Genomic DNA, 23,536 nt, shown 5'->3' on the forward strand with positions numbered 1-23,536 from the left:
ACTTCGTTGCGGAAAACCAAAAAAAAAAAAGAAAAATAATAATAAAGATTTTATACAATAACAATAGGTGATCATTTTATTCTAAATGATCACCTAATTATTACAAATATTTTTGAACCTATAGGCCTAATCATATCATAGGCCTAGGGCAGTTACCATTATTTTTAAAATCCTACATATATGATATTATTAGGCTAGATCTACCTAAGTAAACCAGGCCTAGGCTAGGCAGTATTATTAATTAGGTGATCATTTAGAATAAAATGATCACCTATTGTTATTGTATTAAATCTTTATTGGTTATCCGCAACTGCGGATAACAGTACGAAATCATCATCATCATCTTTTTCTTTATCTTCTTTCTTTCTGTATCATTTTTGTGTAACGCTTTTCTCTAAAACTTGCAAACATAACATTTTGTTAACTACCTTAACATATTGACATTTATGTAACGTCGTCAAGCGAAGCTTTTCATGACGTTTACAAATGCGCAACGTGACTTGCGCACGATTTAACGATTTTCTCGTTATTCTTCTTCTTTCTGTACACTTTTGTGTAACAATTATCTCAAAAAGTTGAATGGCAATGATCACAAAAATTTCACAATGTCTTTTAAATACTTTAACTTAGTCATAATAAGCTTTTCAGCGTGATCACTCATCCGTGACGTCATTTATACGGCATTTTGTGAAATCACATTATCAATCACATAATAATGAAATTCACTACACGTCATCTTCAGGTCAACGAAAAAATATTAGCAAATAAAAACATGCGCGTTTTAAGGTTATGCGCGTGCAATCGCGCGTTAAAAATTTAAAAAGCTCAAAATTAAGTTTTGATCAATTTAGAGCATGAATCACATTCTACTCACATCACATTCTACTCACAATCCTTAGTACATTCACCGATTTTGAGTCCATTCCCACTTAAAATAACAATGAAAAAATGCGCACATTAATTTCACAAAAGTTCTGAAAATGGTGAAAAATAGGTCTTTTTTAAAATGAAAATAACTCTTCAGAATGCAAGATGACCCCCAATTTTTAAACTTATTCGGGAAGCCATTGAGTTGTAGATATGAATTCATGTACACATTTGACGTACAACATGTTGTGACATCATCAAAAGGCCACTTGAATTTAAAAATTAGGATTTTTTATCTTTTTGTGTCGATTATCACATTTACCAGAGCGCATCTCGGTTATGTGTGCTCGAATTTCGCACACATTTCAGTATGTGCTTGCTTAATTATTTATCTTTCTCATGAGTGGTCAGCATTTTCATTTTGATGACGTCATCACGCGTAAAAACTTGAATAACGTAGATTGTGTCATTTCCCCTACACCATACATTTGAATATCTTACAGCTCTTTAGAATTAAAGGTGACCTTGAAGATTATAACTTATTATGAAAGTTGATGAAATGTAGATATGAATTCATATAAAAATTAGGCCTATCGGATGTTGTGATGTAATCATATGGCCAGTTGAATTTAAAAAGTAAAGTAGTTTTTAAATTTAGTCAAAGTTATACAAATTTCAAAGAGCGCGCATTGCGCTTCTACGTGTCAAATTCTCTTCCAATTCTTATATTTATTTGCTCAATTCATTATCTTTCGAAATTGTCATCTTCGAGTTTATTTTGATAATTCCATCATACCAAAAAATTAGAACATGATGTGTGCCCCGTAATTTCACCTATGTTACACTGTATATAGATATAGTACAGTATATGCTGTACATATTGTATATGGCATATAATAGGCACAACTTAACACTATAAGCGTATATATAGGATGGCATATATCAACATTTTCCGATCGTATGTTAACGTACGTGCATGTTTAAAAAACAATAATTTCGGTAAAATGATAAAAATGATCACATATAATTCGTCAAAGTGACAAATTAAATTCTAGTTATTACTTAGGTTTGTGGTGGTTTTTTTTTCAGAATGACTTCAGATCAATTTGAAGTTCTTTTCGGTCTCGTTAAAGATTACATCACAAAACAAAACACAATTCTCTCAAAGACTTCTCTCTTCTCTTTCTGTTTTCTTCATGCAGTTAAAGCAACATTTTATTGATTCTTAATACGTATCCAGTGTGCAATTATTTTATTTTACCAGTTTTAAAGATGTATTGTCCCCCAAAAGAAATTTTAGGTGGACAATACATCTTTAAAATGTATATAAATATGTAATTCTATGAATTGCTATGTGCATGTATTTTGCTTAATTTTATTCGCAAGACCAGTGTAATCAACATTCAGACAGATCCTGCCGGCGATTCACATGATAAGCCAAAACTAATTAATCTGGAACATACTGGACACCATAGTAGTGGAGAGGCCATTGGAGTTCGAAGCTGGAAAAGTTACATGGCAAGACCATGTTTGTTTTGGCCATGCAGATTAAACTGACAAAATGAACATTTCATATAACACTAATTATTTTAATCACTTTCTGAAATAATTTATTCTGAATAACATATTGATCATTTTCAAGAATGATATTCAAATACATTTCTTTTTAAAAGATTATTCTTGTTTGAAGGTTTGCATGGTAAAGAATACATATTAAACTAGAAAGCCACTCCGAGAGTGCATACCTCCGCCTACTGTAAAATTCTCCTACATAAGATTTCTCCGGGAAAAAATATATATATGTATTTGTGTGTGTCTTAATGCTGTTTGTGATTTAGGCTAATTTCACTACAAGCATGTGTATGAGAGTTTGGTGTAATGGTTATGTAACAAGCCTTTCAGCAATTAACAATAGCTTCAGTTGACTAACAATAGAACAGCAACGCGAAAATCAAACGAGTGAATTTAAAAAGAAATAGGTTTTTTTAAACTACTCGCATCAAAAAAGGTGCACATTAAATCAATTTATGTTTTAAAATTACAAATCACAAATTACAACTCTTGCCTCTTGCACAAAAATTAAGTTTTTTGGACAAGTAGTTCTCGAGAAAATGCAATTTCAGCTTACTTGTTACTTAAGACTGCTCGCCGGCTTTTGAAAAATTCTGTCCTATCTTTTAACACTAGCAGGTCTGAAAAGTATACTAAAAAGTGGTCCAGAATTGGGACCATGGTCCCAAATGGTCCCAAAATTTAATGTAATGGTCCTTGACCACATATCTATCTGCATATTCATTTTCGTAAAGATCTTGTAATTACTTTTTGAGTAATCCTGCAAACAAACAAACAGACAGACAAACAGACAAACAAACAGACAGACAAACAAACAAACACATGCGACCGATTACATATACCTGTTTGGCGGAGGCAAATAAATGCTTGCGGTAACACTACGTAAAAGTTCAATAAAGAACTGAGAAAATCTCAGTTCTTTATTGAACATTTATTTAGTACATCGAGAATACTTCAATAAGAAATTTTGTATGTACTGAGTATTCAGTACAACATACGTCAGAGTTAGGCAAAACATCTTCCTATTATTATTTTTACTATTATTTACCTCCGCCAAGGAGGTATATGTAATCATACACAAACGCATATGGACCTAAAGTGTCTCAAGATTATGATCACATACCGGACATACTTGGAGTTAGTAATGAAGAGATAGGCACAGATGAACCGAATGCCAATAGTTACCCCAATACTATCACACCTCGAAATGTGGCATCTGCAAGGGAAACCAGACATAAGTCGGAATTTTAAAAATTGAGATTTCCACAAATACTGAAACTATATAATCCAAGATTTAAAATGCTGAAAAAAATATCTTGATACCATGTCTACTTCCAGAGATATCTCAGTCTAAAGTTTTGGTTGTTACAATCAGTGTTTTAAGAAAAATGCTTTTAAAGTTAAGTAACAGGAAATTACAACAACAACAAAATAAACAGGGCATCTAAGTTTACGCCTTAGCAAAAGGGTATTCTAATTGTTTTATTTCAATGAAACTTCGCACCTTCCTTAATTAACTATTGTTCTATTATTATGCAAAATTTCATCAAAATCAACTCAATGGAACACTTTCATTTTAAGCATAAAACATGATAGGTTTTATGAAAATCATACATAATTTACACCATCTTTTTAACCAACATACTACAAAAAATGTTAAAATGTATCTATTTATTTGTCTCAAAATAGAAAAACCAAGGTAATGTATCATTTTCTGTAAAAATAAAAAAATGTAATTTTTCAGCCTTTTAATGTTTTTGGCTGTTTCTACAAATCTACAAATGCGACTTATGTCCGATTTCGCTTGCATGTGCCACAAATGGTCATTGGAGTGATGAAAAAACGACGTAAACAATGTATCATCAGGTAAAAAAGCTATTTATAATTCAATTGCATCACATAGGTCAAAACAATAATACTTGTATTAAATAGAAAGTATAAATATATCAATCCAAATTCAACTAATAACCCCTCCCCACATCTCCTCTCTATTCATTTCAGGTTTCACAAGGAGAAAAACGAGGGTGAGGAAAAATATCGAAATCTTCTTATGCTTTATTTCCCATGGCGAGATGAGGACCTCGATCTTCAGGGACATTTTGAATCGTTTGAAGATCACTTTTTGCATGTTCAGGCAGTTGTTAGAGCAAACGAAAGTAAATTCACACAAAACGCCGATGCTGTGGACCAAGCACTAGTTGATCTGCAACAAATTGGACCTCCTGAGCACGCCTGGGACAAAACCAGGCAGACCAGGTTGCTGAAGGCATAATTGAAGAACGAGCCCTGCATATAGAAGACAGCAACAGCAACTTTGACATGGATCACACCCCATCCACTGCCCGATCGGAGCTTCATGTAAAATTTTCAGCAGAACTAGGTAAACAGTTCATGACGCCACCACAGTATAGAGAAATGATGCGAGCTCTAAATACTAAGTAACAACAAGTGATCGCAATGCATCGTAAGTGGTGCAAAGACACTATTATCGCTCTCAAAGGTGACCTGCCTCCTCCAGAGTACATAATTTTTCTCCAGCGGTCCAGGAGGTGTAGGCAAAAGCCACATGATCAAAATGATACATTATGAGACTATGAAGCTCTTAAAGCCTCTGTCAGGACATTTTGAGCCAGATGATCTTCCAGTACTGTTGACTGCCTTCACTGGAACAGCAGCATTCAGCATTAATGGCATGACACTGCACTCGGCTTTCAATGTGGCCCCAGGGCCAAGAAGGAGTACCTTCCAGCAAGCAGCGAGAGACTTAACACCCTCAGGTCAAGGTTAGAGAAGTTAAAGTTACTCATCATTGATGAGATATCCATGGTAGGTGCTGACCTTCTTTACCACATTCACCGACGGCTAGGAGACATTACAGAAAGATGTGACCCAGAAACCTGATTTGGTTGGCGACTTGTATCAACTCCAGCCTGTTGGCCAAAATCATGTGTTTGGTCTTCCAGGAGACAAGTAAGTACAGTACAATGTCACTACAATGCCAACATCTTAGTATAGTAAAGTTTATGTTCGAAGTAATCACAAATATCCAAAATTGTGCCTCCCAAAAATAATCACTTCTTGTGGTCTAATGCTTATCTTTCTTGATTCATTGCAGCTATGCCAGGCTACATGGATCACTATGGCAAGAAAACTTCAAATGATGCAGCTTACTGAGAGCATGAGACAAAAGGAAGATCAAGATTTTGCACAGCTGCTGATGCGAGTCAGAACAAGTAACTGTACCGAAGATGACATTATCATTTTGAAATCACGACAAATCTCCAAGTTTAGCCCACTTTACGCAACGGATGCGCTTCACGTTTTCAAAACAAATAAAGAAGTGGACGTGTATAACCAAAGTCATTTACAGAAACTGGCATACCAGGTATTCAACAAGAGGAAGGATGTCCACACTGGCCAAATTAATGTTGACATTTCAGCGAAGGCTTTTAACACTGGTGGGCTTCGAGAAGTTGTGTCAGTTGCCGTAGGAGCTAGAGTCATGGTTACTGTAAATATTAATGTTGCAGACGGACTGGCAAATGGTGTATGTGGCACCATCACTGGGATAGACAGAAATGGTGATCAGGTACATGTTGTCTTTGTGACGTTCGACAGTGAGCGAGTGGGAAAAAAAGCAATTGCAACTAGCGAATACAAACAGATGCACCCTGGAGCTGTCCCAATCAAAAGGCAGGAAGTTCAGTTTTTTACTGGACGAGGAAGGCATTCAGTTGAAGCCAGACGTTCACAATTTCCCTTGACACTTACTTGGGGATGCACAATTCACAAAGTACCTGTACAAGGGAAAACACTTGAACAAATTGTAGTGTCAATGGAAGGGAAAGGAAAATTCATGCCAGGTCAAGCGTACGTTGCTTTAAGTAGAGTCAAGACCTTACAAGGTTTATACCTGCTTGGGTTTGACGCATGCGCAATCCGTGTCAATCCATCTGTACAACAGGAAATGGCCCGTCTCATTGATGTTGAAATAGCACATGACTTACAAACAGATGAAAGGAATTACAATCTGGTGATCAAGTTTTTGAACATCAGGTCATACCTAGAGCATGTAAAGGACATGCAGGTAGATGCAGCATTTAATGATGGAGATGTCCTGTCCTTTGTGGAAACATATTTACGTGATGGCCAGAAGCTTGGTGAAAGTACTCAGATACTTCCTAGCATGATCTCTTTCCGAAACGACAAATGCTCAACACCAGGACGGGAGGTATCATGATGATGGCTTCAAATGCAGTTAGACCACAACAATTGCCAACGGCTGTGAGTGGAATAGAGTACACAGCCGTGTCCGTGGCCAAATGTGACAGGAAAATCAACATTGTGACCGTCTACAGGCCACCGTCGATGAACTCCATAATCTTCTTGGACCGACTGCAAGCTTTGGTCCAGTCATTGCCAAGAAATGTATTGACAGTTATCTTGGGCGACTTTAACTACAACCTTTTGGATAAGTCAGATCATAAAGTTGTAAAACGTATGGCACAATTTGGTTTCCATCAACAAATCAACGCGCCTACCACAGACTACGGATCAATTTTGGACCATGTCTATGTAAACAGATCATGACATGATTTCTGTGCGCTTAATACTAACAATGTAGAAACATAAATATGATGTCTAAGGCTATTTTAATGAACACTTACAATTACAAAAGTCACAGAGAAAATGTGAAGAGATCTATGGTGTGTGGTTTTCATGCATATATATAATGTTGACCGACAGGCAAATTCCAAACCACAAAACTTGATGAACATTGTATTTTTCTACAGAAAATATACTTCTTCAGAACCTTCAGCTTCATCAGAGCCTTGTTATTTGTAACATTCCAATCCACATATATTTAAATTATTAAAACCGGTATTTCATAAAATTGTTTAGCACTTTTCACATTTTCCAGCAAACCTGTAACTACCTTGTTCCAAGTTGTAACCAGGTTATAAACAGGTTTGCTGTGAAAAGTGCTAAACAATAAAAGTTATATCCAATTTTATTTTCTTTCCTTTATTGCCTACCAAGAATGACAAGAACAAATAAAAAAAAGGCTGAACACACGATTTCAATTTGAAAAAGATACTATATTTTTTTTATCATTATTTATCATTATAAGCCTACTCTTTTAGAATTAATGGTGAATCTAACACCAACAGCAAATCCTCATCACTCTCACTTGGCTTTAAAAAGGTTGCTTCGGAGAGACCCACACTAATATCACATTTAGGCTCTGCAGTTGCTTGACTGCTCGAAGCTTCTTGAGCAAATTTACGTTTTTTTGATTCGGCTGTTTGAAGTCGAAGCTGCCTCTTTAGGCCCTCAATTTCGACAGCTTGCGATTTAATTCTTGAAGCCGCAGTCTGCCAAAGTCTGCTCTATCACTCTCCCTGTCCTCTCTGCTGTATTCCTTAACTTCCTGTCGGAAATTTGGACTTGGAAACAGTCGAAATAGAGTGATGCCGTTACAGATGCAGCTTCTATTTGTTTTAGCAGATCCTCGTTCATTTTGATCAATCTATTGAAAGCGAATTGAACAGTGAACTAACACAAATATAAGACACACAGTCAAATACATTTCATAGGCCTACCATAATTACTAAGATTAAACCTAACATCCAATTAAACACTAAATTTACCTTAAACTTGTGTACACAAACTCCGTAGAACTTCAAAGATGGAAGATTTTATACTAATCTCAAAATATTCGTAAACGCTTCTTTTATACTATTTCAATGAAACCATTCACCAACGAAAAGTCGACATCTGCTAATTTTATTGTTCTAGACCATGAATTGATACAAAGCAACAGGTGACACCGCTTATTTTGACTACTTAATATGTTATTTATTCAGTATTTAGAATATACATGTGCATTAAAAAAAAAAAGCGTATTTGAACCCGGTAGTTAAAAATGATTATGCTGACAATATTTTAAAGAACAATCCTCAGCAGTATTTAAACAAGATGCAATCAATAACATCAAAAAAGATATATTTGGATGAAAATCGTATTACGAGAATTTCTATATACAGTAATATAAAGGATTTATATTAATTATCAAAAAAAAAATGATCACCTGTAAAAAAAAAAATTATATATATTACTTTTTATTTATTAAAAAAATATACTCTGCAGGAACTGAACCAGTGATCTCAACTACAAGGCTGCATACATAACCGTTACACCAAACTTGCATTTACAAGGTTCTAGTGCAATTTGTATGATTTATCCCCAAATTGTAAAGGATCAAATTATTTTGGACCTCCATAATAAGTTGTTCCATCATAGAGTCATCCATTTTTTCTAAAATAAACAAAATAAACCTTATTAAAACTACATTAGCCTTCCTACTAATTAATAATAGGATCTAGCTAGTAGATGAACCTTCAAAATACCATGGAAGTAAGAAATAGACCTTCATGATGCAACTGGGTCGCTGTCATTCATGAAGCATAACAGTACCTAAATGTGCCAGGACAGGTAGGCCCTCCCCTACCTCACATACCTTCTCCGACGTCGTCTTCAAAAAATCTCCTTTCCATTCTGACTTTTAACACTAAAATGTATGGCCTAAACACTCTTTTTCTTTCAAATTGAGCTCTCTCATACACCGCGCATTTGATCAGTTACTGCTGGAATTGGCGCATTACAAATTCGTATTAATATTATTATTACCCAGTTAGGGCCTAATAAATATAATAATATGAATAATAATTTAATAATAATAATGGGGCCTAGGCCTTTTTCGAATATTTATTAATAATAATAATAATAAATTTACAATGCAGGCAGTCATAGTACTCAACGCTGATTGGTAAGAAGAAAAAATCTGTACGATTTTACAAATGAAATGACTTCCATATCCATCATTCCAAATCCGTCCACCGGAGGAAATTTGTACGAAATCCGGAGGAAATTTCTACGAAATCCGGACGGATTTGATGTGAACGCTTCTATTCTTTAACACTATACCCATTTTCCAAAATGTTTTCTCCGGCCACCGGACCGGATCCAGGCTTGGTGTGAATGTAGCTTTAGTCGTTCTCCATCTTTCAAACATTCAGGCCTTTATTCATTTTGCACAACACTATATATAGAGGGCACTAGACCCTATTACAATTAATAAGTACAGTATATGACATCCCTCGCGCGATTTTTTTTTCCCGTACAGGAGTTCCTCCATCAGTTTGATTTGGTCCTCCCCATCGATGCGTGACTACGTATACAGTACACAATTCCTACGCCGCGAGAGGAGAGGCGAGGTCTTATTTAACACAACAGCCAGCAGTCTACACCAAATACGAGCTTGTGCTAGATTAATTTTGAAAATTAATAAACTGTATTACAGTAAAAACATAATTCTAGCTAGGCTTAGCATTTTCAAAATGTTTTATCATCAGTCATGGGCGGACCCAGGGGTGTTGCCCTAGTGGCCCGGGCAACACCCTTAATTTCGTACTAAATGTTCTTTCTGCCACTAAAATAAAATTTAAGTCCCATTTCATCGTATACAATATTCATATAAAGTCCAGTCTGGAAGGGAATATTTGTAAATTGGCAGAATGCACAGCAGGTATACTATTATACCGCGCACAAATTATATCAGCGATCGACGTATTTTTTTGTAGATAATTTTCTGAGCATGCGCAGAATGAATTTCTGACTGACTAGTTGATTGTGGTGTGCGCGTTATGAGAGCAGGGAGATGTATCTCTCCTCAGATGAGAGGTGCGAGAGGAGGCCAACACACACTGTGTTCGGGAAAAACCTGTCATATGGGTCGTCAATGTGTTTTTTTAGAATATTTATTAATAATAATAATAATAAATTTACAATGCAGGCAGTCATAGTACTCAACGCTGATTGGTCAGAAGAAAAAATGCGTACGATTTTACAAATGAAATGGCTTCCATATCTATCATTCCAAATCCGTCCACCGGAGGAAATATGTACGAAATCCGGAGGAAATTTCTACGAAATCCGGACGGATTTGATGTGAACGCTTCTATTCTTTAACACTATACCCATTTTCCAAAATTTTTTCTCCGGCCACCAGACCGGATCCAGGCTTGGTGTGAATGTAGCTTTAGTCGTTCTCCATCTTTCAAACATTCAGGCCTTTATTCATTTTGCACAACACTATATATAGAGGGCACTAGACCCTATTACAATTAATAAGTACAGTATATGACATCCCTCGTGCGATTTTTTTTTCCCGTACAGGAGTTCCTCCATCAGTTTGATTTGGTCCTGCCCATCGATGCGTGACTACGTATACAGTACACAATTCCTACGCCGCGAGAGGAGAGGCGAGCTCTTATTTAACACAACAGCCAGCAGTCTACACCAAATACGAGCTTGTGCTAGATTAATTTTGAAAATTAATAAACTGTATTACAGTAAAAACATAATTCTAGCTAGGCTTAGCATTTTCAAGATGTTTTATCATCAGTCATGGGCGGACCCAGGGGTGTTGCCCTAGTGGCCCGGGCAACACCCTTAATTTCGTACTAAAAGTTCTTTCTGCCACTAAAATAAAATTTAAGTCCCATTTCATCGTATACAATATCCATATAAAGTCCAGTCTGGAAGGGAATATTTGTAAATTGGCAGAATGCACAGCAGGTATACTATTATACCGCGCACAAATTATATCAGCGATCGACGTATTTTTTTGTAGATAAGTTTCTGAGCATGCGCAGAATGAATTTCTGACTGACTAGTTGATTGTGGTGCGTGCGTTATGAGAGCAGGGAGATGTATCTCTCCTCAGATGAGAGGTGCGAGAGGAGGCCAACACACACTGTGTTCGGGAAAAACCTGTCATATGGGTCGTCAATGTGTTCATAATTATTGCGTTTTGCCAGTTTTCCATAATTTAAGGCCAAATCATAATCTTGCAAATAGTTTTATTTTTCCGTGTAGTATCTTCATTTTCATATACGTCCGTAATATTTCCTTAGTAAAACAGAGAATTATACCGGTAGCAAAGCAAAGTTTGCTTCTTTCTGCAAATTTCCTATCTTTGATTTATTATTTATTGTACAGTTTATAGTGGATAAATGAAAATGAATTTTGGAAATTGTGGTTTTAATTAACTGCTGACTTATTTAGCATTTAATTCAAAATAATACAATTTAACGTTTCCCTCAATATTTATAGCAGCAGCTTCATATTTTTGTTGTCTATGCATTTGTTGCCTTCTTTTATTATAAGTTCAAAATATTGTCAATTTACGATACAAGTGGGATATTGCATCATTGACGCACTCGTTTATCATTGCAGCTGCAAGAACCTACAATTCAGATATTGCATTTAAAGCGGCTGCAGAAAATAATTCTACCAAACTTCCACGTTCATTATTTAGTTCAAGGCGGTACAACCATACCTGCAGATTATCCAAGCTTCCTGTAAGTTTTTTTAACATTTTTATTTTGAAAGGTTGAAGAGACAAGTGACTGCGAACAATTTGCTAGCATCTTACTATTAATGACTTTTCATAGTATACATAAAAAGAATAATAAAAACTAGAATTTAATTCGTCACTTTGACGAATTATAGGTGATCATTTTTATCATTTTACTGAAATTAATTTTTTTTAAACATGCACGTACGTTAACATACGATCGGAAAATGTTGATGTATGCCATCCTATTATAAACTTATAGTGCTGAGTTGTGCCTATATGCCATATACAATATGTACAGTATATACTGTATATCTATATACAGTGTAGCATAGGTGAAGTTACGGGACACACATGTTCTAATTTTTTGGCATGATGACGTTATCAAACTAAACTTTAAGATGGCAATTTCGAAAGATAATTAATTGAGCAAAAAAATATAAGATTTGGAAACAAATTTGGCACGTAGAAGCGCAGTGCGCTCTTTGAAATGTGTATAACTTTGACGAAAAATATGAAAAAACTACTTTTTCACTTCAACTGGCCATATGTTAACGTCACAACATCCGATAGGCTTAATTTTTATATGAATTAATATCTACATTTCATCAGCTTTCATAATAAATTATAATCATCAAGGTAACCTTCAATTCTGAAGAGCTGTAAGATATTCAAATTTACTGCGAAGGTGAAATTACACGGCCTACGTTATTCAAGTATTTACGCATGATGACGTCATTAAAATGAAAATAGTGTCAACTCATGATAAAGATAATTAATTGAGCAAGCACATACTGAAATTTGTGCGAAATTCGAGAACGCATAACCAAGATGCGCTCTGTTGAATGTGATAATCTACACAAAAAGATAACAAATCCTAATTTTTAAATTCAAGTGGCCATTTGATGACGTCAAAACATTTTGTACGTAAAATGTGTACATGAATTCATATCTACAACTCAATGGCTTCCAGAATAAGTTAAAAAAATCGGGGGTCATCTTGCATTCTGAAGAATTATTTTCATTTTAAAAAAGACCTATTTTTCACCATTTTCAGAACTTTTGTAAAATTAATGTGCGCATTTTGTAATTTTTAACGTGCTCGTATAGCGTTATTTTAAGTCGGAACTGACTCAAATTTGGTGAATGTACTAAGGATGGTGAGTAGAATGAGATTTGTAAAAAAATTTCATATTTTTTACGCTTTTTAAGTATCGCGCGCGAAAAATTTGTTTTTGCGCAGTAATTTTTTGAAACACGCAAATGGCCTAATTCATGCTCTAAATTGATCAAAACTTAATTTTGAGCATTTTAAATTTTATTCTAAATGATCACCTAACTAGCATTCTTTTCTGTGGTTGATAGTGGACCAGGATGAGGAAGTATTGGATATCACCTGCTTAGAAGTAAAATATAAGATTTGACATCCTTGAGGGAATGATATTTTGCTCGAGGGAAAGTATCATTTCCCGAGGGGATGTCAAATTTTGTATTTTATTGATTTAAAGGGCGATATCTGTTATATTACATAGCCAACAACAAGTAGAATATCTACTGGGTTGGATAGCTAGGCCTCCTTTGTAATAAGCCTGCCTAGTTAGGCGTTGCATTCACTTTACCTTGCGAAGAATAATATACAGATAATTACTAATTAATGATTCCTTGGCAATAAAATATTCACTTAGGCCTAGGTCGTTTAAATTAACAGAAGAATATCAATAAGCCTACATTAATAATATTATTATCAGGTAGGCCGAATAAATAATAATTCGTCTTCTTCAAGCCGAATCACTGGATGTTCAGCGCGCCGCTGATGCAGTTTTAACCAATCACGTTCACGTATTTACATAGGCTATGTACTATAATGTAATAAAACCTCTTTATTTCCTGCCTCACTTTTCAGGTTTATAAACAAACTATAAAAGAGGATTTTATCAAATCTATTTAAGGCCTTAACATATTTGTAGACCTAGTATTTGATGGTGATAATTAGTAAATTATCAATGGGCAATTAAAGCGTACTGAAATACTTTCAGCAAAGAATAATTATGCGCGCGTGCACACAAATTAAAAAATTCGATTAATTGAATTATTAACAGTTAACAGTTTGTCACATTAGTACTGTTAATAATATGAAACTTAAGCCCAAGAAGTGCAAAACCATGAATTTTGCCTTCTCTAAGATTATCCCAAATTTTCAACCCATTAGCATTAATGATTCAGAGTTAGAAACAGTCTCTCAATTTAAGCTACTAGGTGTAACCCTGCAAAACATGGACTGCCCATGTTGAGGGAATGATTTCAAGAGCCTGTCGTACACTTTTTATGCTAAGTCTCTTAAAACAATTTGGATTCACCTTGCCCAAGCTTATTAACATTTATTGCTTATATATACACTCTATTGTTGAATATGCATGTCCTGTTGACATTTTAATGTTTTTAACATAAATTATTGTTGTACAGTTGTTACTTCTGTTTGTTATTCTAATGTTTGTACATTTCGATGCAATTCAGTTCTTGACTGCAATATCAAGATGTTTTATATATACCAGAATAAAATAAAATAAAATGTGCTGCATATCAAGAATCATTAGTGTGCGGAATATGAGCATGTTCCATTTTGTGAGGAGATTTGTCAAATTACATGAGAAATTTACCAGCATTTATTTATAGATTATTTATTTATTTATTTTATTTTATGTCTTTAGGCAATGTGGCCAAGGATTACCAATAGTGAATTAATCACTGTCCTATCAGATAGGTGGTAATCCCCCTGATACAGGGGCTATTGTGTGAACCAGTTCACCGGGGTAACCCCCTACTCTTCTTCGAATAATGAACTGGGTTCTTTAAAGTACACACAGGTTATAACTGTGTACACTGGACCTACGGTTTATAGTCCTTATCCGAGAAGACTTGTTCCACCACCAGAACTAGGAGCGAGTCGGCCATAACATAACATAATCGATATGTAACTATAAAAAAAGTAATTATGTAAACTAGTTTTTGCTTATTACAGGAAAATCATCATATATTCAAAAGAGATATTCTTCCACCATTTCATCAAATGTATTACCAAGTCTGTGATCTTAAAGATGATGAACTTCAGAAATTTGTACATGCCAATGATGGATATGAGCAAAGTTGCGATGAACGTGATGGATGGTTACTACCAGATACATTTCAAAAAATGAGAGACCTGATACACACACTGATCACATTGAAAATACAAGAAAGTGAGTTTAATAAAACATCATAACTACTTGAACCTAACCATAATTATATAATTATGTTGAAATAAATTCTGGTTCTAATGGAAATTTGAGAATTTCAATGGAACTGCACATGAGAATGACAGTAAGTTTCACCAAATTTGACCTTGTTTAACACTAAAGAAAAATTCTCCAAAAAAATAAACCATAAATAGTTGCTATGACATGACATACTGTAAGCTGAAGACATTGTCCCTACAATTGTTGACGTTTGTAAAAATAATGCATTTATATTATTATTATTACTTTTGTCTTAAATGTTATGTTTTATGGTTAAATATTATAAAAAGAGAGAAACAATGCACTACCTAAGTAGCTTGTGTCAAATGTCCTGTCATGGATGGTTAAGGCCTACCCATGCTATTTGCCGACAAAATTAGTGTCATTACCTGTACATGGTGGTGATCAATATATGTTCTAGGATTGCATAATAGTCATGTTGTCTTATAGGGATAACGATGCAAAATTAAAACCAAATTAAACATTATCTGTTAGTATTTTGTATTAATATTACAATAAAGAAAGAAATTGCGGCCTCACAGTCGACAATTGTATACTACGCCATTTTTGGTTAAAATAATTATATATAATTACGTTTTTAGTAATTTATTTTATATATCACCATTGGAAATATCAATAAAACATGTTATTAAAGGCTCAACTACAAAAACAAAGTTGAATATTGTAAGGTCACCGTTCGAAGACTTTTGGGTAAACAATCTAGCGCGTACGGCCGTACGTGTGAGATCATAAGATATTTTAACCACATTTTTTACGTGTTTAGGTAGATGTAATGAAAATAAAAAATAGTTGATCTGAATGGAATGATATGTAAATAAACAAACACTCAAAAGAATTATGTTTACAGTTCAATTATTGTCAGAATAATAGTTTATTCTGACATTAATTGCCTAACTTTATTTTTTTCCCGGCATCTTTGTTTGCCGACGGACTGCGATGATGTGCCGACGGAGGTAAATTATAGTGTACTAGCAAACACAAGGATATAAGATAGTTCTTAAAGCTCAGGTACAGGCATGAATTTTAATTATAATATCTGGTTAATTGTAAATAAATAAAATATTTGTAATAGAAATCAAGACAAAAAAACATACATTTCCCTTAAAATACAAAATTAGGCAAAATTCTGCTATAAAAACCAGGAAAACTTTTTTCAGTAGTTAGGTAGGTTTACCTAGTGTAATAACAAGGTGGAAAAAAATGGTGGATATATGGTGGATAATTTTTGTTATAATAAAACTAGAAACGTAAAATTCAAGTTATATTACTTATATTTAGTCATCTGATAACATTTTTTACCACACCGTTTATTTTACACAGTTTTTTAAATATATGCCTCTCTATTTACAAGATTGTGTACGAAAGAATAGAGATTTTACTGTGTAATTTGAACTATCCCAACTATTATGAAACATAGTGGAAACTATAGATCGATAATTATTGGAATGTATGATCAATAGAAATGTTTTGCCTGCACCTGGCCTTTCAAACTCTCTCTTGTATATAGTGTATATAGTAGTGAATAAAGTTCCATATCTTTTACTTGAATCTGTTGTCTGTGTGTTATATCAGATTACATAAGGATAAAATAATTCAACCAAAGATTCAATTTGACTGTTTTTCATTAAATTACATTTTTTTTCAGGTAAATAATTGTTTAACCCAATTTTTGGTCAAAGTGAAATTAAAATGGTATATTAAAAAAAATCTCTTTCAGGAGGATAAATCTTTGAAGCTGTTGACCTTTCACTATTACACCTGCTGCCATTAAAAATAAACTGTTTTTTTTTGCAGTATCAGATAAAGAAACTCAGGAAATTGAAAGAAATGAGGACGAGGATGGAGAAGGGGATGAAGATGAAGAAGGGGACGAAGAAATTGATGATGAAATGGTAAACGAAATTATGGAATACTTCCAGCCAACACTTCAAAATACATAAAAATAAATGTATCACTATCATGTATGATTTTAGGTATTAATTACATTGGTATGCCAAACTGTTAAATTCAGCCTATTTAGAATAGCAGGGCAGAGCTGTGTATGCAAATTAAGTATTTGTAACAATGTAAAAGAGGATGAAAGGAAAAAATGGACAATGCACATTTGCTAGAACCAGAGATATACATCCTGCAGTCAGATTCTTGAAGTGTGAATATTTCATAGTTACCAAAAATTTGTGACAGACTCCGCCATTGGTTTGGACTAACTTATACAGGTTGTCTTTCCAAACAAATTTTAAATATTTAGTGTCCAACTCTGCTATGGGTACAGTAAAATATGCATCTTTGAGATCGACTGACGTCATATATACACCTGGTGATTTCCATTTTGAAATGTTTGTATGTCACATATTCATTTAATTTAGAGAGGTCTAATATCATTCTGAACCCTCCATCTTTCTTTGGCCTTGTAAAAATATTTGATACAAACTGGTCATGTTCAAACATGGCTGGTTTGACCACCCCTTTTGATATCAATTTTACTATTTGATCATCAGTAGCCTCCATATCCATGTTGCTGAGTTTGTATGGATGAGGCATTTTTCCTTTTAGGTGGTAGGGTATGGGTTTATCAAACTCTATTTTATATCCTGAAACCGCATTTAGGATGTATGGATCCGAAGTATATTTTTTCCACCTATGTATATATGACCTGAGTCGACCTCCTACTATGTCAAGGTTATTATGTTTGTTAACCTTATTGTTAGGAGAAATACTTATATATTATCAATCGACTTACCACTGCCAAGGAAATTAATGAAGATTTGCCACACATGGTGACAGATGCACTGAACATATTAGTAACTGATGACATTCACCATGCATCATGGTCCAAGTGTGGTTCAGGTGTGATCTCAATTGCAAAATCAATATTACGGAATCAATCTGAAATAAATATGAAGAAATTATGGATAGTCTGCTGCAGCCCACAGCTGCAGATATCCTAAAAGCTGTTTTCCAGCTGAGGATAAACAGAAAGTTTATTAATGATTTTTTGAATAAGATAATCACTAATATTAATAATACAGAAACTGAAAAAGAGGCTTTTGTTCAAAGATTTTTGACCTGCATAACTACATCATTTTTTAAACGACAAAATGAAAAAATTGAAGTAAGAAATAATATGGAAATAGAGTTAGTAACTACAGCAGACAAGCAAATCATCCATCATATTATAACATATGATATATACTTGACAAACAAAATCATACCCTCTGCGTATTTTTTGTCCTTATCTGCATCCGCAAAAAAATGAATAAAGAAATAAACAAATAAATAAATAAAACTGTAGAGTAACCGGTAATCTAACAACTCTACCACATCTTGTGGTTTCAGGAACAGAGCGATGCATTTGTTTGGTATCCTGTTGAATATGAGGTAAATTCTCTTCTTGTGATGGTTGGATGTATGGTTTAAGCCGGTTAAAATGGACTCGTCTGGCATACTCTTTACCAGCTTGATCTTGCAATTTATATACCACACCATCGTTGTTGACCTGTATGACTGTATAGGGACCTTTCCATCGTGGGCTTAACTTATTTCGACTGTTGACTGGATCGTCTAACCAAACCTTGTCACCAGTAATGTATGGTTGAAACCTTTGTTTGTGATCATAATATTGTTTTTGTTTGTCCTTTTGTGTTGATATTTTGTCATTTGCTATTTTAGATGCTTTTCTAATATGTTGAACTAAATTTGCTACGTACGTATTCCTGAGTGGTCGGCGTAGTAGTAGATTCATTTGTCTCATATAAGACACTGCTCGCCAATCGAGGTTCTCGTCCATGAACAAGGTAAAATGGGCTATATCCAGTAGTTTCGTGAATAATAGCATTGTAGTGCAATTCAATTTGACTAAGTAAGTTGTCCCAATCACTGCCTTCATTATATAGTTGCTTGGCCAACTGGTCTTTCATGGTTCTATTGAATCTTTCTATCATCCCATCGGATTGTGGGTGGTACGGGGTGGTCTTAGTTTTGGTAATACCAAGGAATTTGCAGATTTCTTTTAACAGATTAGATTCAAACTGCGCACCCTGATCGGTGTGAAGTGATACAGGAACACCATGACGCTTTATAAAATCTTCACATATACACTTTGCAACAGTGGCTGCTGTCTGATTGGGAATAGCATAAAGTGATATATACTTTGTGAAATAATCACCGATGACTAGGACGTATCTATTACCTCTATTTGACATTGGTAGTTCTGTAATGTCAGCAGCAATTCTCTCAAATGGCCGACTTGCTGACACAGTACTCATTGGAGCACGTAAACCAGGGACTGGTTTACGCCTTGCCTGGCAAGCAAGACACTGTAAGCAAACTTCTTTACATCTCGTGCCATATAAGGCCAATAATAGTTTGTAGAGATAAGGTCTAAAGTTTTGTAAGAATTATAATGACCTGAATTCGGACCATGATGTAATGTTAACACTTCTTGTTGTAAGGAACTGGGAATAACAGATTGTACAATAGGTTAGGTCTGCGAGATAATGAGTCAGCGTTTTGATGTATTTTTCCTGGTTTATATACAATGTTCCAATCGAACATATCAAGTTCAACAATCCATCTTGTGCGACGACCTGTAATGTCATCTTCTATATGTAATCCATGCAAACCGACTAGAGGCTTATGGTCTGTGACAATAAGAAAATGGTTACCTTTCAGATAGTGCCTGAAGTGACGTACGCTCCAGACAATGGCGTATAACTCTCTATCAAAAGTTGACCATTTGCGTTCATTCTTGCTCAATGCATGGCTAGCACATGCTATGACTCGTTCTTTGCCCTCTTGAACCTGTATTAAAACAGAACCAACTGAAAACTTGGATGCATCTGTGAAAAGTTGAAATTGTAGGTCAAAATTTGGATAATAATAATAATAATAAGCTTTATTTAATCACGGATACTTAACTCAACTAAAAGTTGTTTTTCAGTAAGACCGTGCTCAAAGGAAAACACCAACAAAAATAAATGTAAAAAGCAAATATCAAATCAAATAATAAAACAATTACAGAAGCAAAAAAACAAAAGCAGATAATAAAACAATTACAATAAAATAAAACAAGGATACACTTACTAACTATAAAATTAAATAATACACTACATTTAAATAAAGCTACATGAAATTAGCAGTTAACAGTTTCTTAAAAAGAGAGACAGAGTTCACATTTTTAATATCTTCATGTAGCTCATTCCAAACCTTGGCACCTCTATATGATAAGCTACGTTTTTTGTAGTTTGTGTTTGGTTTTGGTACAATTAAATTTGGCTTAGTTCTAATATCATAGTAATTGTTTTTAATATTGAACTTATTTAATAAATATGGAGGTGCAAGGTTATTCATAATCTTAAACATAACAATAGCTTCATTTATATATAATCTTTCATCTAAGTTCATCCAATTTAGACTTTGTAGAGCTTGAGTACTAGAGTCGGTTTGAGACTTGTTTGTAATAACTTTTGCTGCGCGATTTTGAAGAACTTGTAGTGTTTTACTTTGAGTTATATTTGAACGTCCCCAAACAACATGGCAATACTCAAGATGAGGAGCCATAAGTGATTTGTATAGTTTGCATTGAATTTCTTTTGGAAATATATTATTAGTCTTTTTTAAGTAGTACAAGCTCTGCAAAACCTTAGATTTAACATTATCGATTTGTGAGCACCAAGAAAGATTATTATCTAATATCACACCAAGGTGTTTACATTTATTTACACGAGAGATTGGTTCTCCATCTATGTTAATGTTGACTTGTAAGTCAGATAGTTTACTTAACCTCTGACTCGTTCCAATTAACATAAATTCAGTTTTTTTAACATTTAGGCTAAGTTTGTTGCATATGAGCCATCTTTTAAGACACAATAAGTCAGAATTTATTGTTTCAGTAAGGTTATTAATATTATTGGAAGTGTAGTATATGGCAGTGTCATCAGCATACATAGAAACAGAGCATTTATTTACAGCATTAGGCAAGTCATTAACATAAAGGAGAAACATTAATGGTCCAAGGATGGACCCCTGAGGAATTCCACATATACTGTGACTTTCATCAGAAGAATCACCATTTACATTGGTTATATGTACACGATTTTGCAGGTAGTTTTCAAACCACTGAATAACATTTGAATGAAAATTGAAAGATCTTAGTTTATTGATAAGAATACTGTGATTTACTGTATCAAAAGCCTTTTTCAAGTCTATCATTACTAACCCAATATAATTTCCTTTGTCAATGGCTTCTAGCCAGGTCTCTGTGATATTAAGCAATGCAGTCGTAGTTGAGTAGCCTGGTCTAAACCCAGACTGATTTTCATATAGCATTTTGTTTAGATTTAGGAAATCATAAACTTGTTCAAATACAACTTTTTCAAGAACTTTAGATAATATTGGGAGAATTGAAATTGGCCTATAATTATTACATTCATTTTTATTTCCACCTTTATGAAGAGGGCAGATCTTGGCCCTTTTCCATTGTTTTGGAAAAGTTAAATTTTTTAAAGATAAATTAATTATATATGTTATTGGGTAAACAATTTCATCAATAGCGATTTTTAGAAGATTAGCTGGTATTTCATCAGTTCCAGTTGCTTTTTTTGATGAAAGTGAGTTAAGAATTTTATGTATGTCTTGTTTATTAACATATTTAAAAGTTAATTTGTCGTTAGTATTATTTAAATCATTAGTAAAATTAGAAAGTTGATTAGTAGATTGAATACTTTGAGCTAATGTTGGACCCACATTGGCAAAATATTTATTTAATATATTTGCAATATCTTTAGAATTAGTTACTTCATCATTTTCTTCATCATTTGTGGTTTTAATACTTGTTATATTCATGCTTTTAGTTTTGCCAGGAATAATTAATTTAATATTTTCCCATATCTTTTTCTGATCTTTAGTATTGAGTTGTTCAGAAAAATAGTTCTTCTTACTTTTTCGAAGTTCATAATTTACTTGATTTCTTAATTTTCTATATTCAGGCCAAAGCTGAAGCCTATTTTTCTTATTTATTCGTCTTTTTAATGCATCTCTTTTTCTGATGAGAAGTATTACATTTTTAGTTAGCCATGGACTGTTTTTTTGGCGAACTCTTTTACGTTTAATGGGTGCATTTTTATTTGCAATATTAAGAAAGGTTTTTTGAAAGAAATCAACAGCATCATCAACATCAGTATAATTCTTAATTTCAGCCCAATTTGTATTAAGTAAGTCAGTTTTAAATTTATTTTCATCAAAATGTTTATAGTTCCTATTTGTTTTAAATCTATGGTTACTTTTCTCTTTGTATGCTTTTCCAAATTTGATGTAGATAGCGGAGTGGTCACTAAGACCAGTATGGAGTACACCACTGTTAGTTATTTTTTCTGGCGATGAAACATAAATATGATCAATTAAAGTACTAGAGTGATCTGTAATTCGCGTAGCTTCAGAAATTAATTGTGTTAAGTGATAGTTATTTGTTAATTCTTTTAATTTTAAAGTATAGTAAGATGGAGTTGATGATAGAAGGTCACAGTTTATGTCCCCAATTAAAATAATTTCATTATCAGTATTATCTCTTTCAATTTGTTTAAGAATTTTTTCAAATTCATCAAATGTATCAGTACATGAATTAGGTGGGCGATACCATGCAATAATTAAAATAGGTTTTCTCTTCGGTTTAGTTAATTTGATAACAATTGCTTCAAGATTAGGACTCATTAAATTTTCTAAAATTTCATAATTGAAAGAACAGTTTTGACTTATATATACTGCTACACCCCCTCCTTCTCGGTTTCTATCCTTTCTAACAACATTAAAACCATTAATCTCAATTTCATTGTCGCTTATAGTATTATCAAGACGTGTTTCATTTAAAGCTACAATGTCAACATTGTTATTTTCCATTAAGTATTTGATTTCATCAAATTTTCCAGGGAGGGTAACGATGTTTAAACCTAAAATATTAAGCCCTTTTCCATTAAATACATTACCAATATCTGTAAGCAAATTATCCTTAACAGAGTCAATTTCATTTTCTGAGTTGATTGTAGAAGAGTTCGTATCGTTTGTATTATCTGTGGCATTCTCTTCATCGCCTACTTTTCAGTTTCTGTTGAATTTCATATCACAGTATTTTGATTTGTGTCCTGGTGTGTTACAGTCCCAGCAGACAATAGAATGGCCATGTCGACAAACTCTTCCATTGTGTCCAGTTTCCCCACAGAAGTGGCATCGTCGGGATTTTGCTCCTTGATGAACATAAGAACTTTCAGTGACTCTACGTGTTGGCAGTATTTCAGTTTGCTTGTTTATGCTTTTTAGAAGAGCAGCAGTGCCTAGTTGGTTTAGATGGAGACCGTGTTGTGTAAATTTTCTTGTGTCATACTTACTTCCC

General features: G+C 33.9%; 1 protein-coding gene across 1 annotated transcript in view; it reads left to right on the top strand.

Moving 5' to 3' along the window:
• LOC144836894 (general transcription factor 3C polypeptide 5-like) overlaps positions 1-18,193 on the top strand; it is a 50,190-nt gene extending 31,997 nt beyond the window's left edge. The window contains exons 5-7 of the mRNA XM_078691812.1: positions 11,740-11,864; positions 14,880-15,096; positions 16,948-18,193. Coding sequence (XP_078547938.1) covers positions 11,740-11,864; positions 14,880-15,096; positions 16,948-17,093 — 488 coding nt within the window. The 3' untranslated portion in view covers positions 17,094-18,193. The remainder of the gene's footprint in view (positions 1-11,739; positions 11,865-14,879; positions 15,097-16,947) is intronic.
• The last annotated feature ends 5,343 nt before the right edge of the window (positions 18,194-23,536 follow it).

This window comes from Antedon bifida, chromosome 3 (genome assembly GCF_963402885.1).
Source record: "Antedon bifida chromosome 3, ecAntBifi1.1, whole genome shotgun sequence".
NCBI classification, from domain to species: Eukaryota; Metazoa; Echinodermata; class Crinoidea; order Comatulida; family Antedonidae; genus Antedon; species Antedon bifida.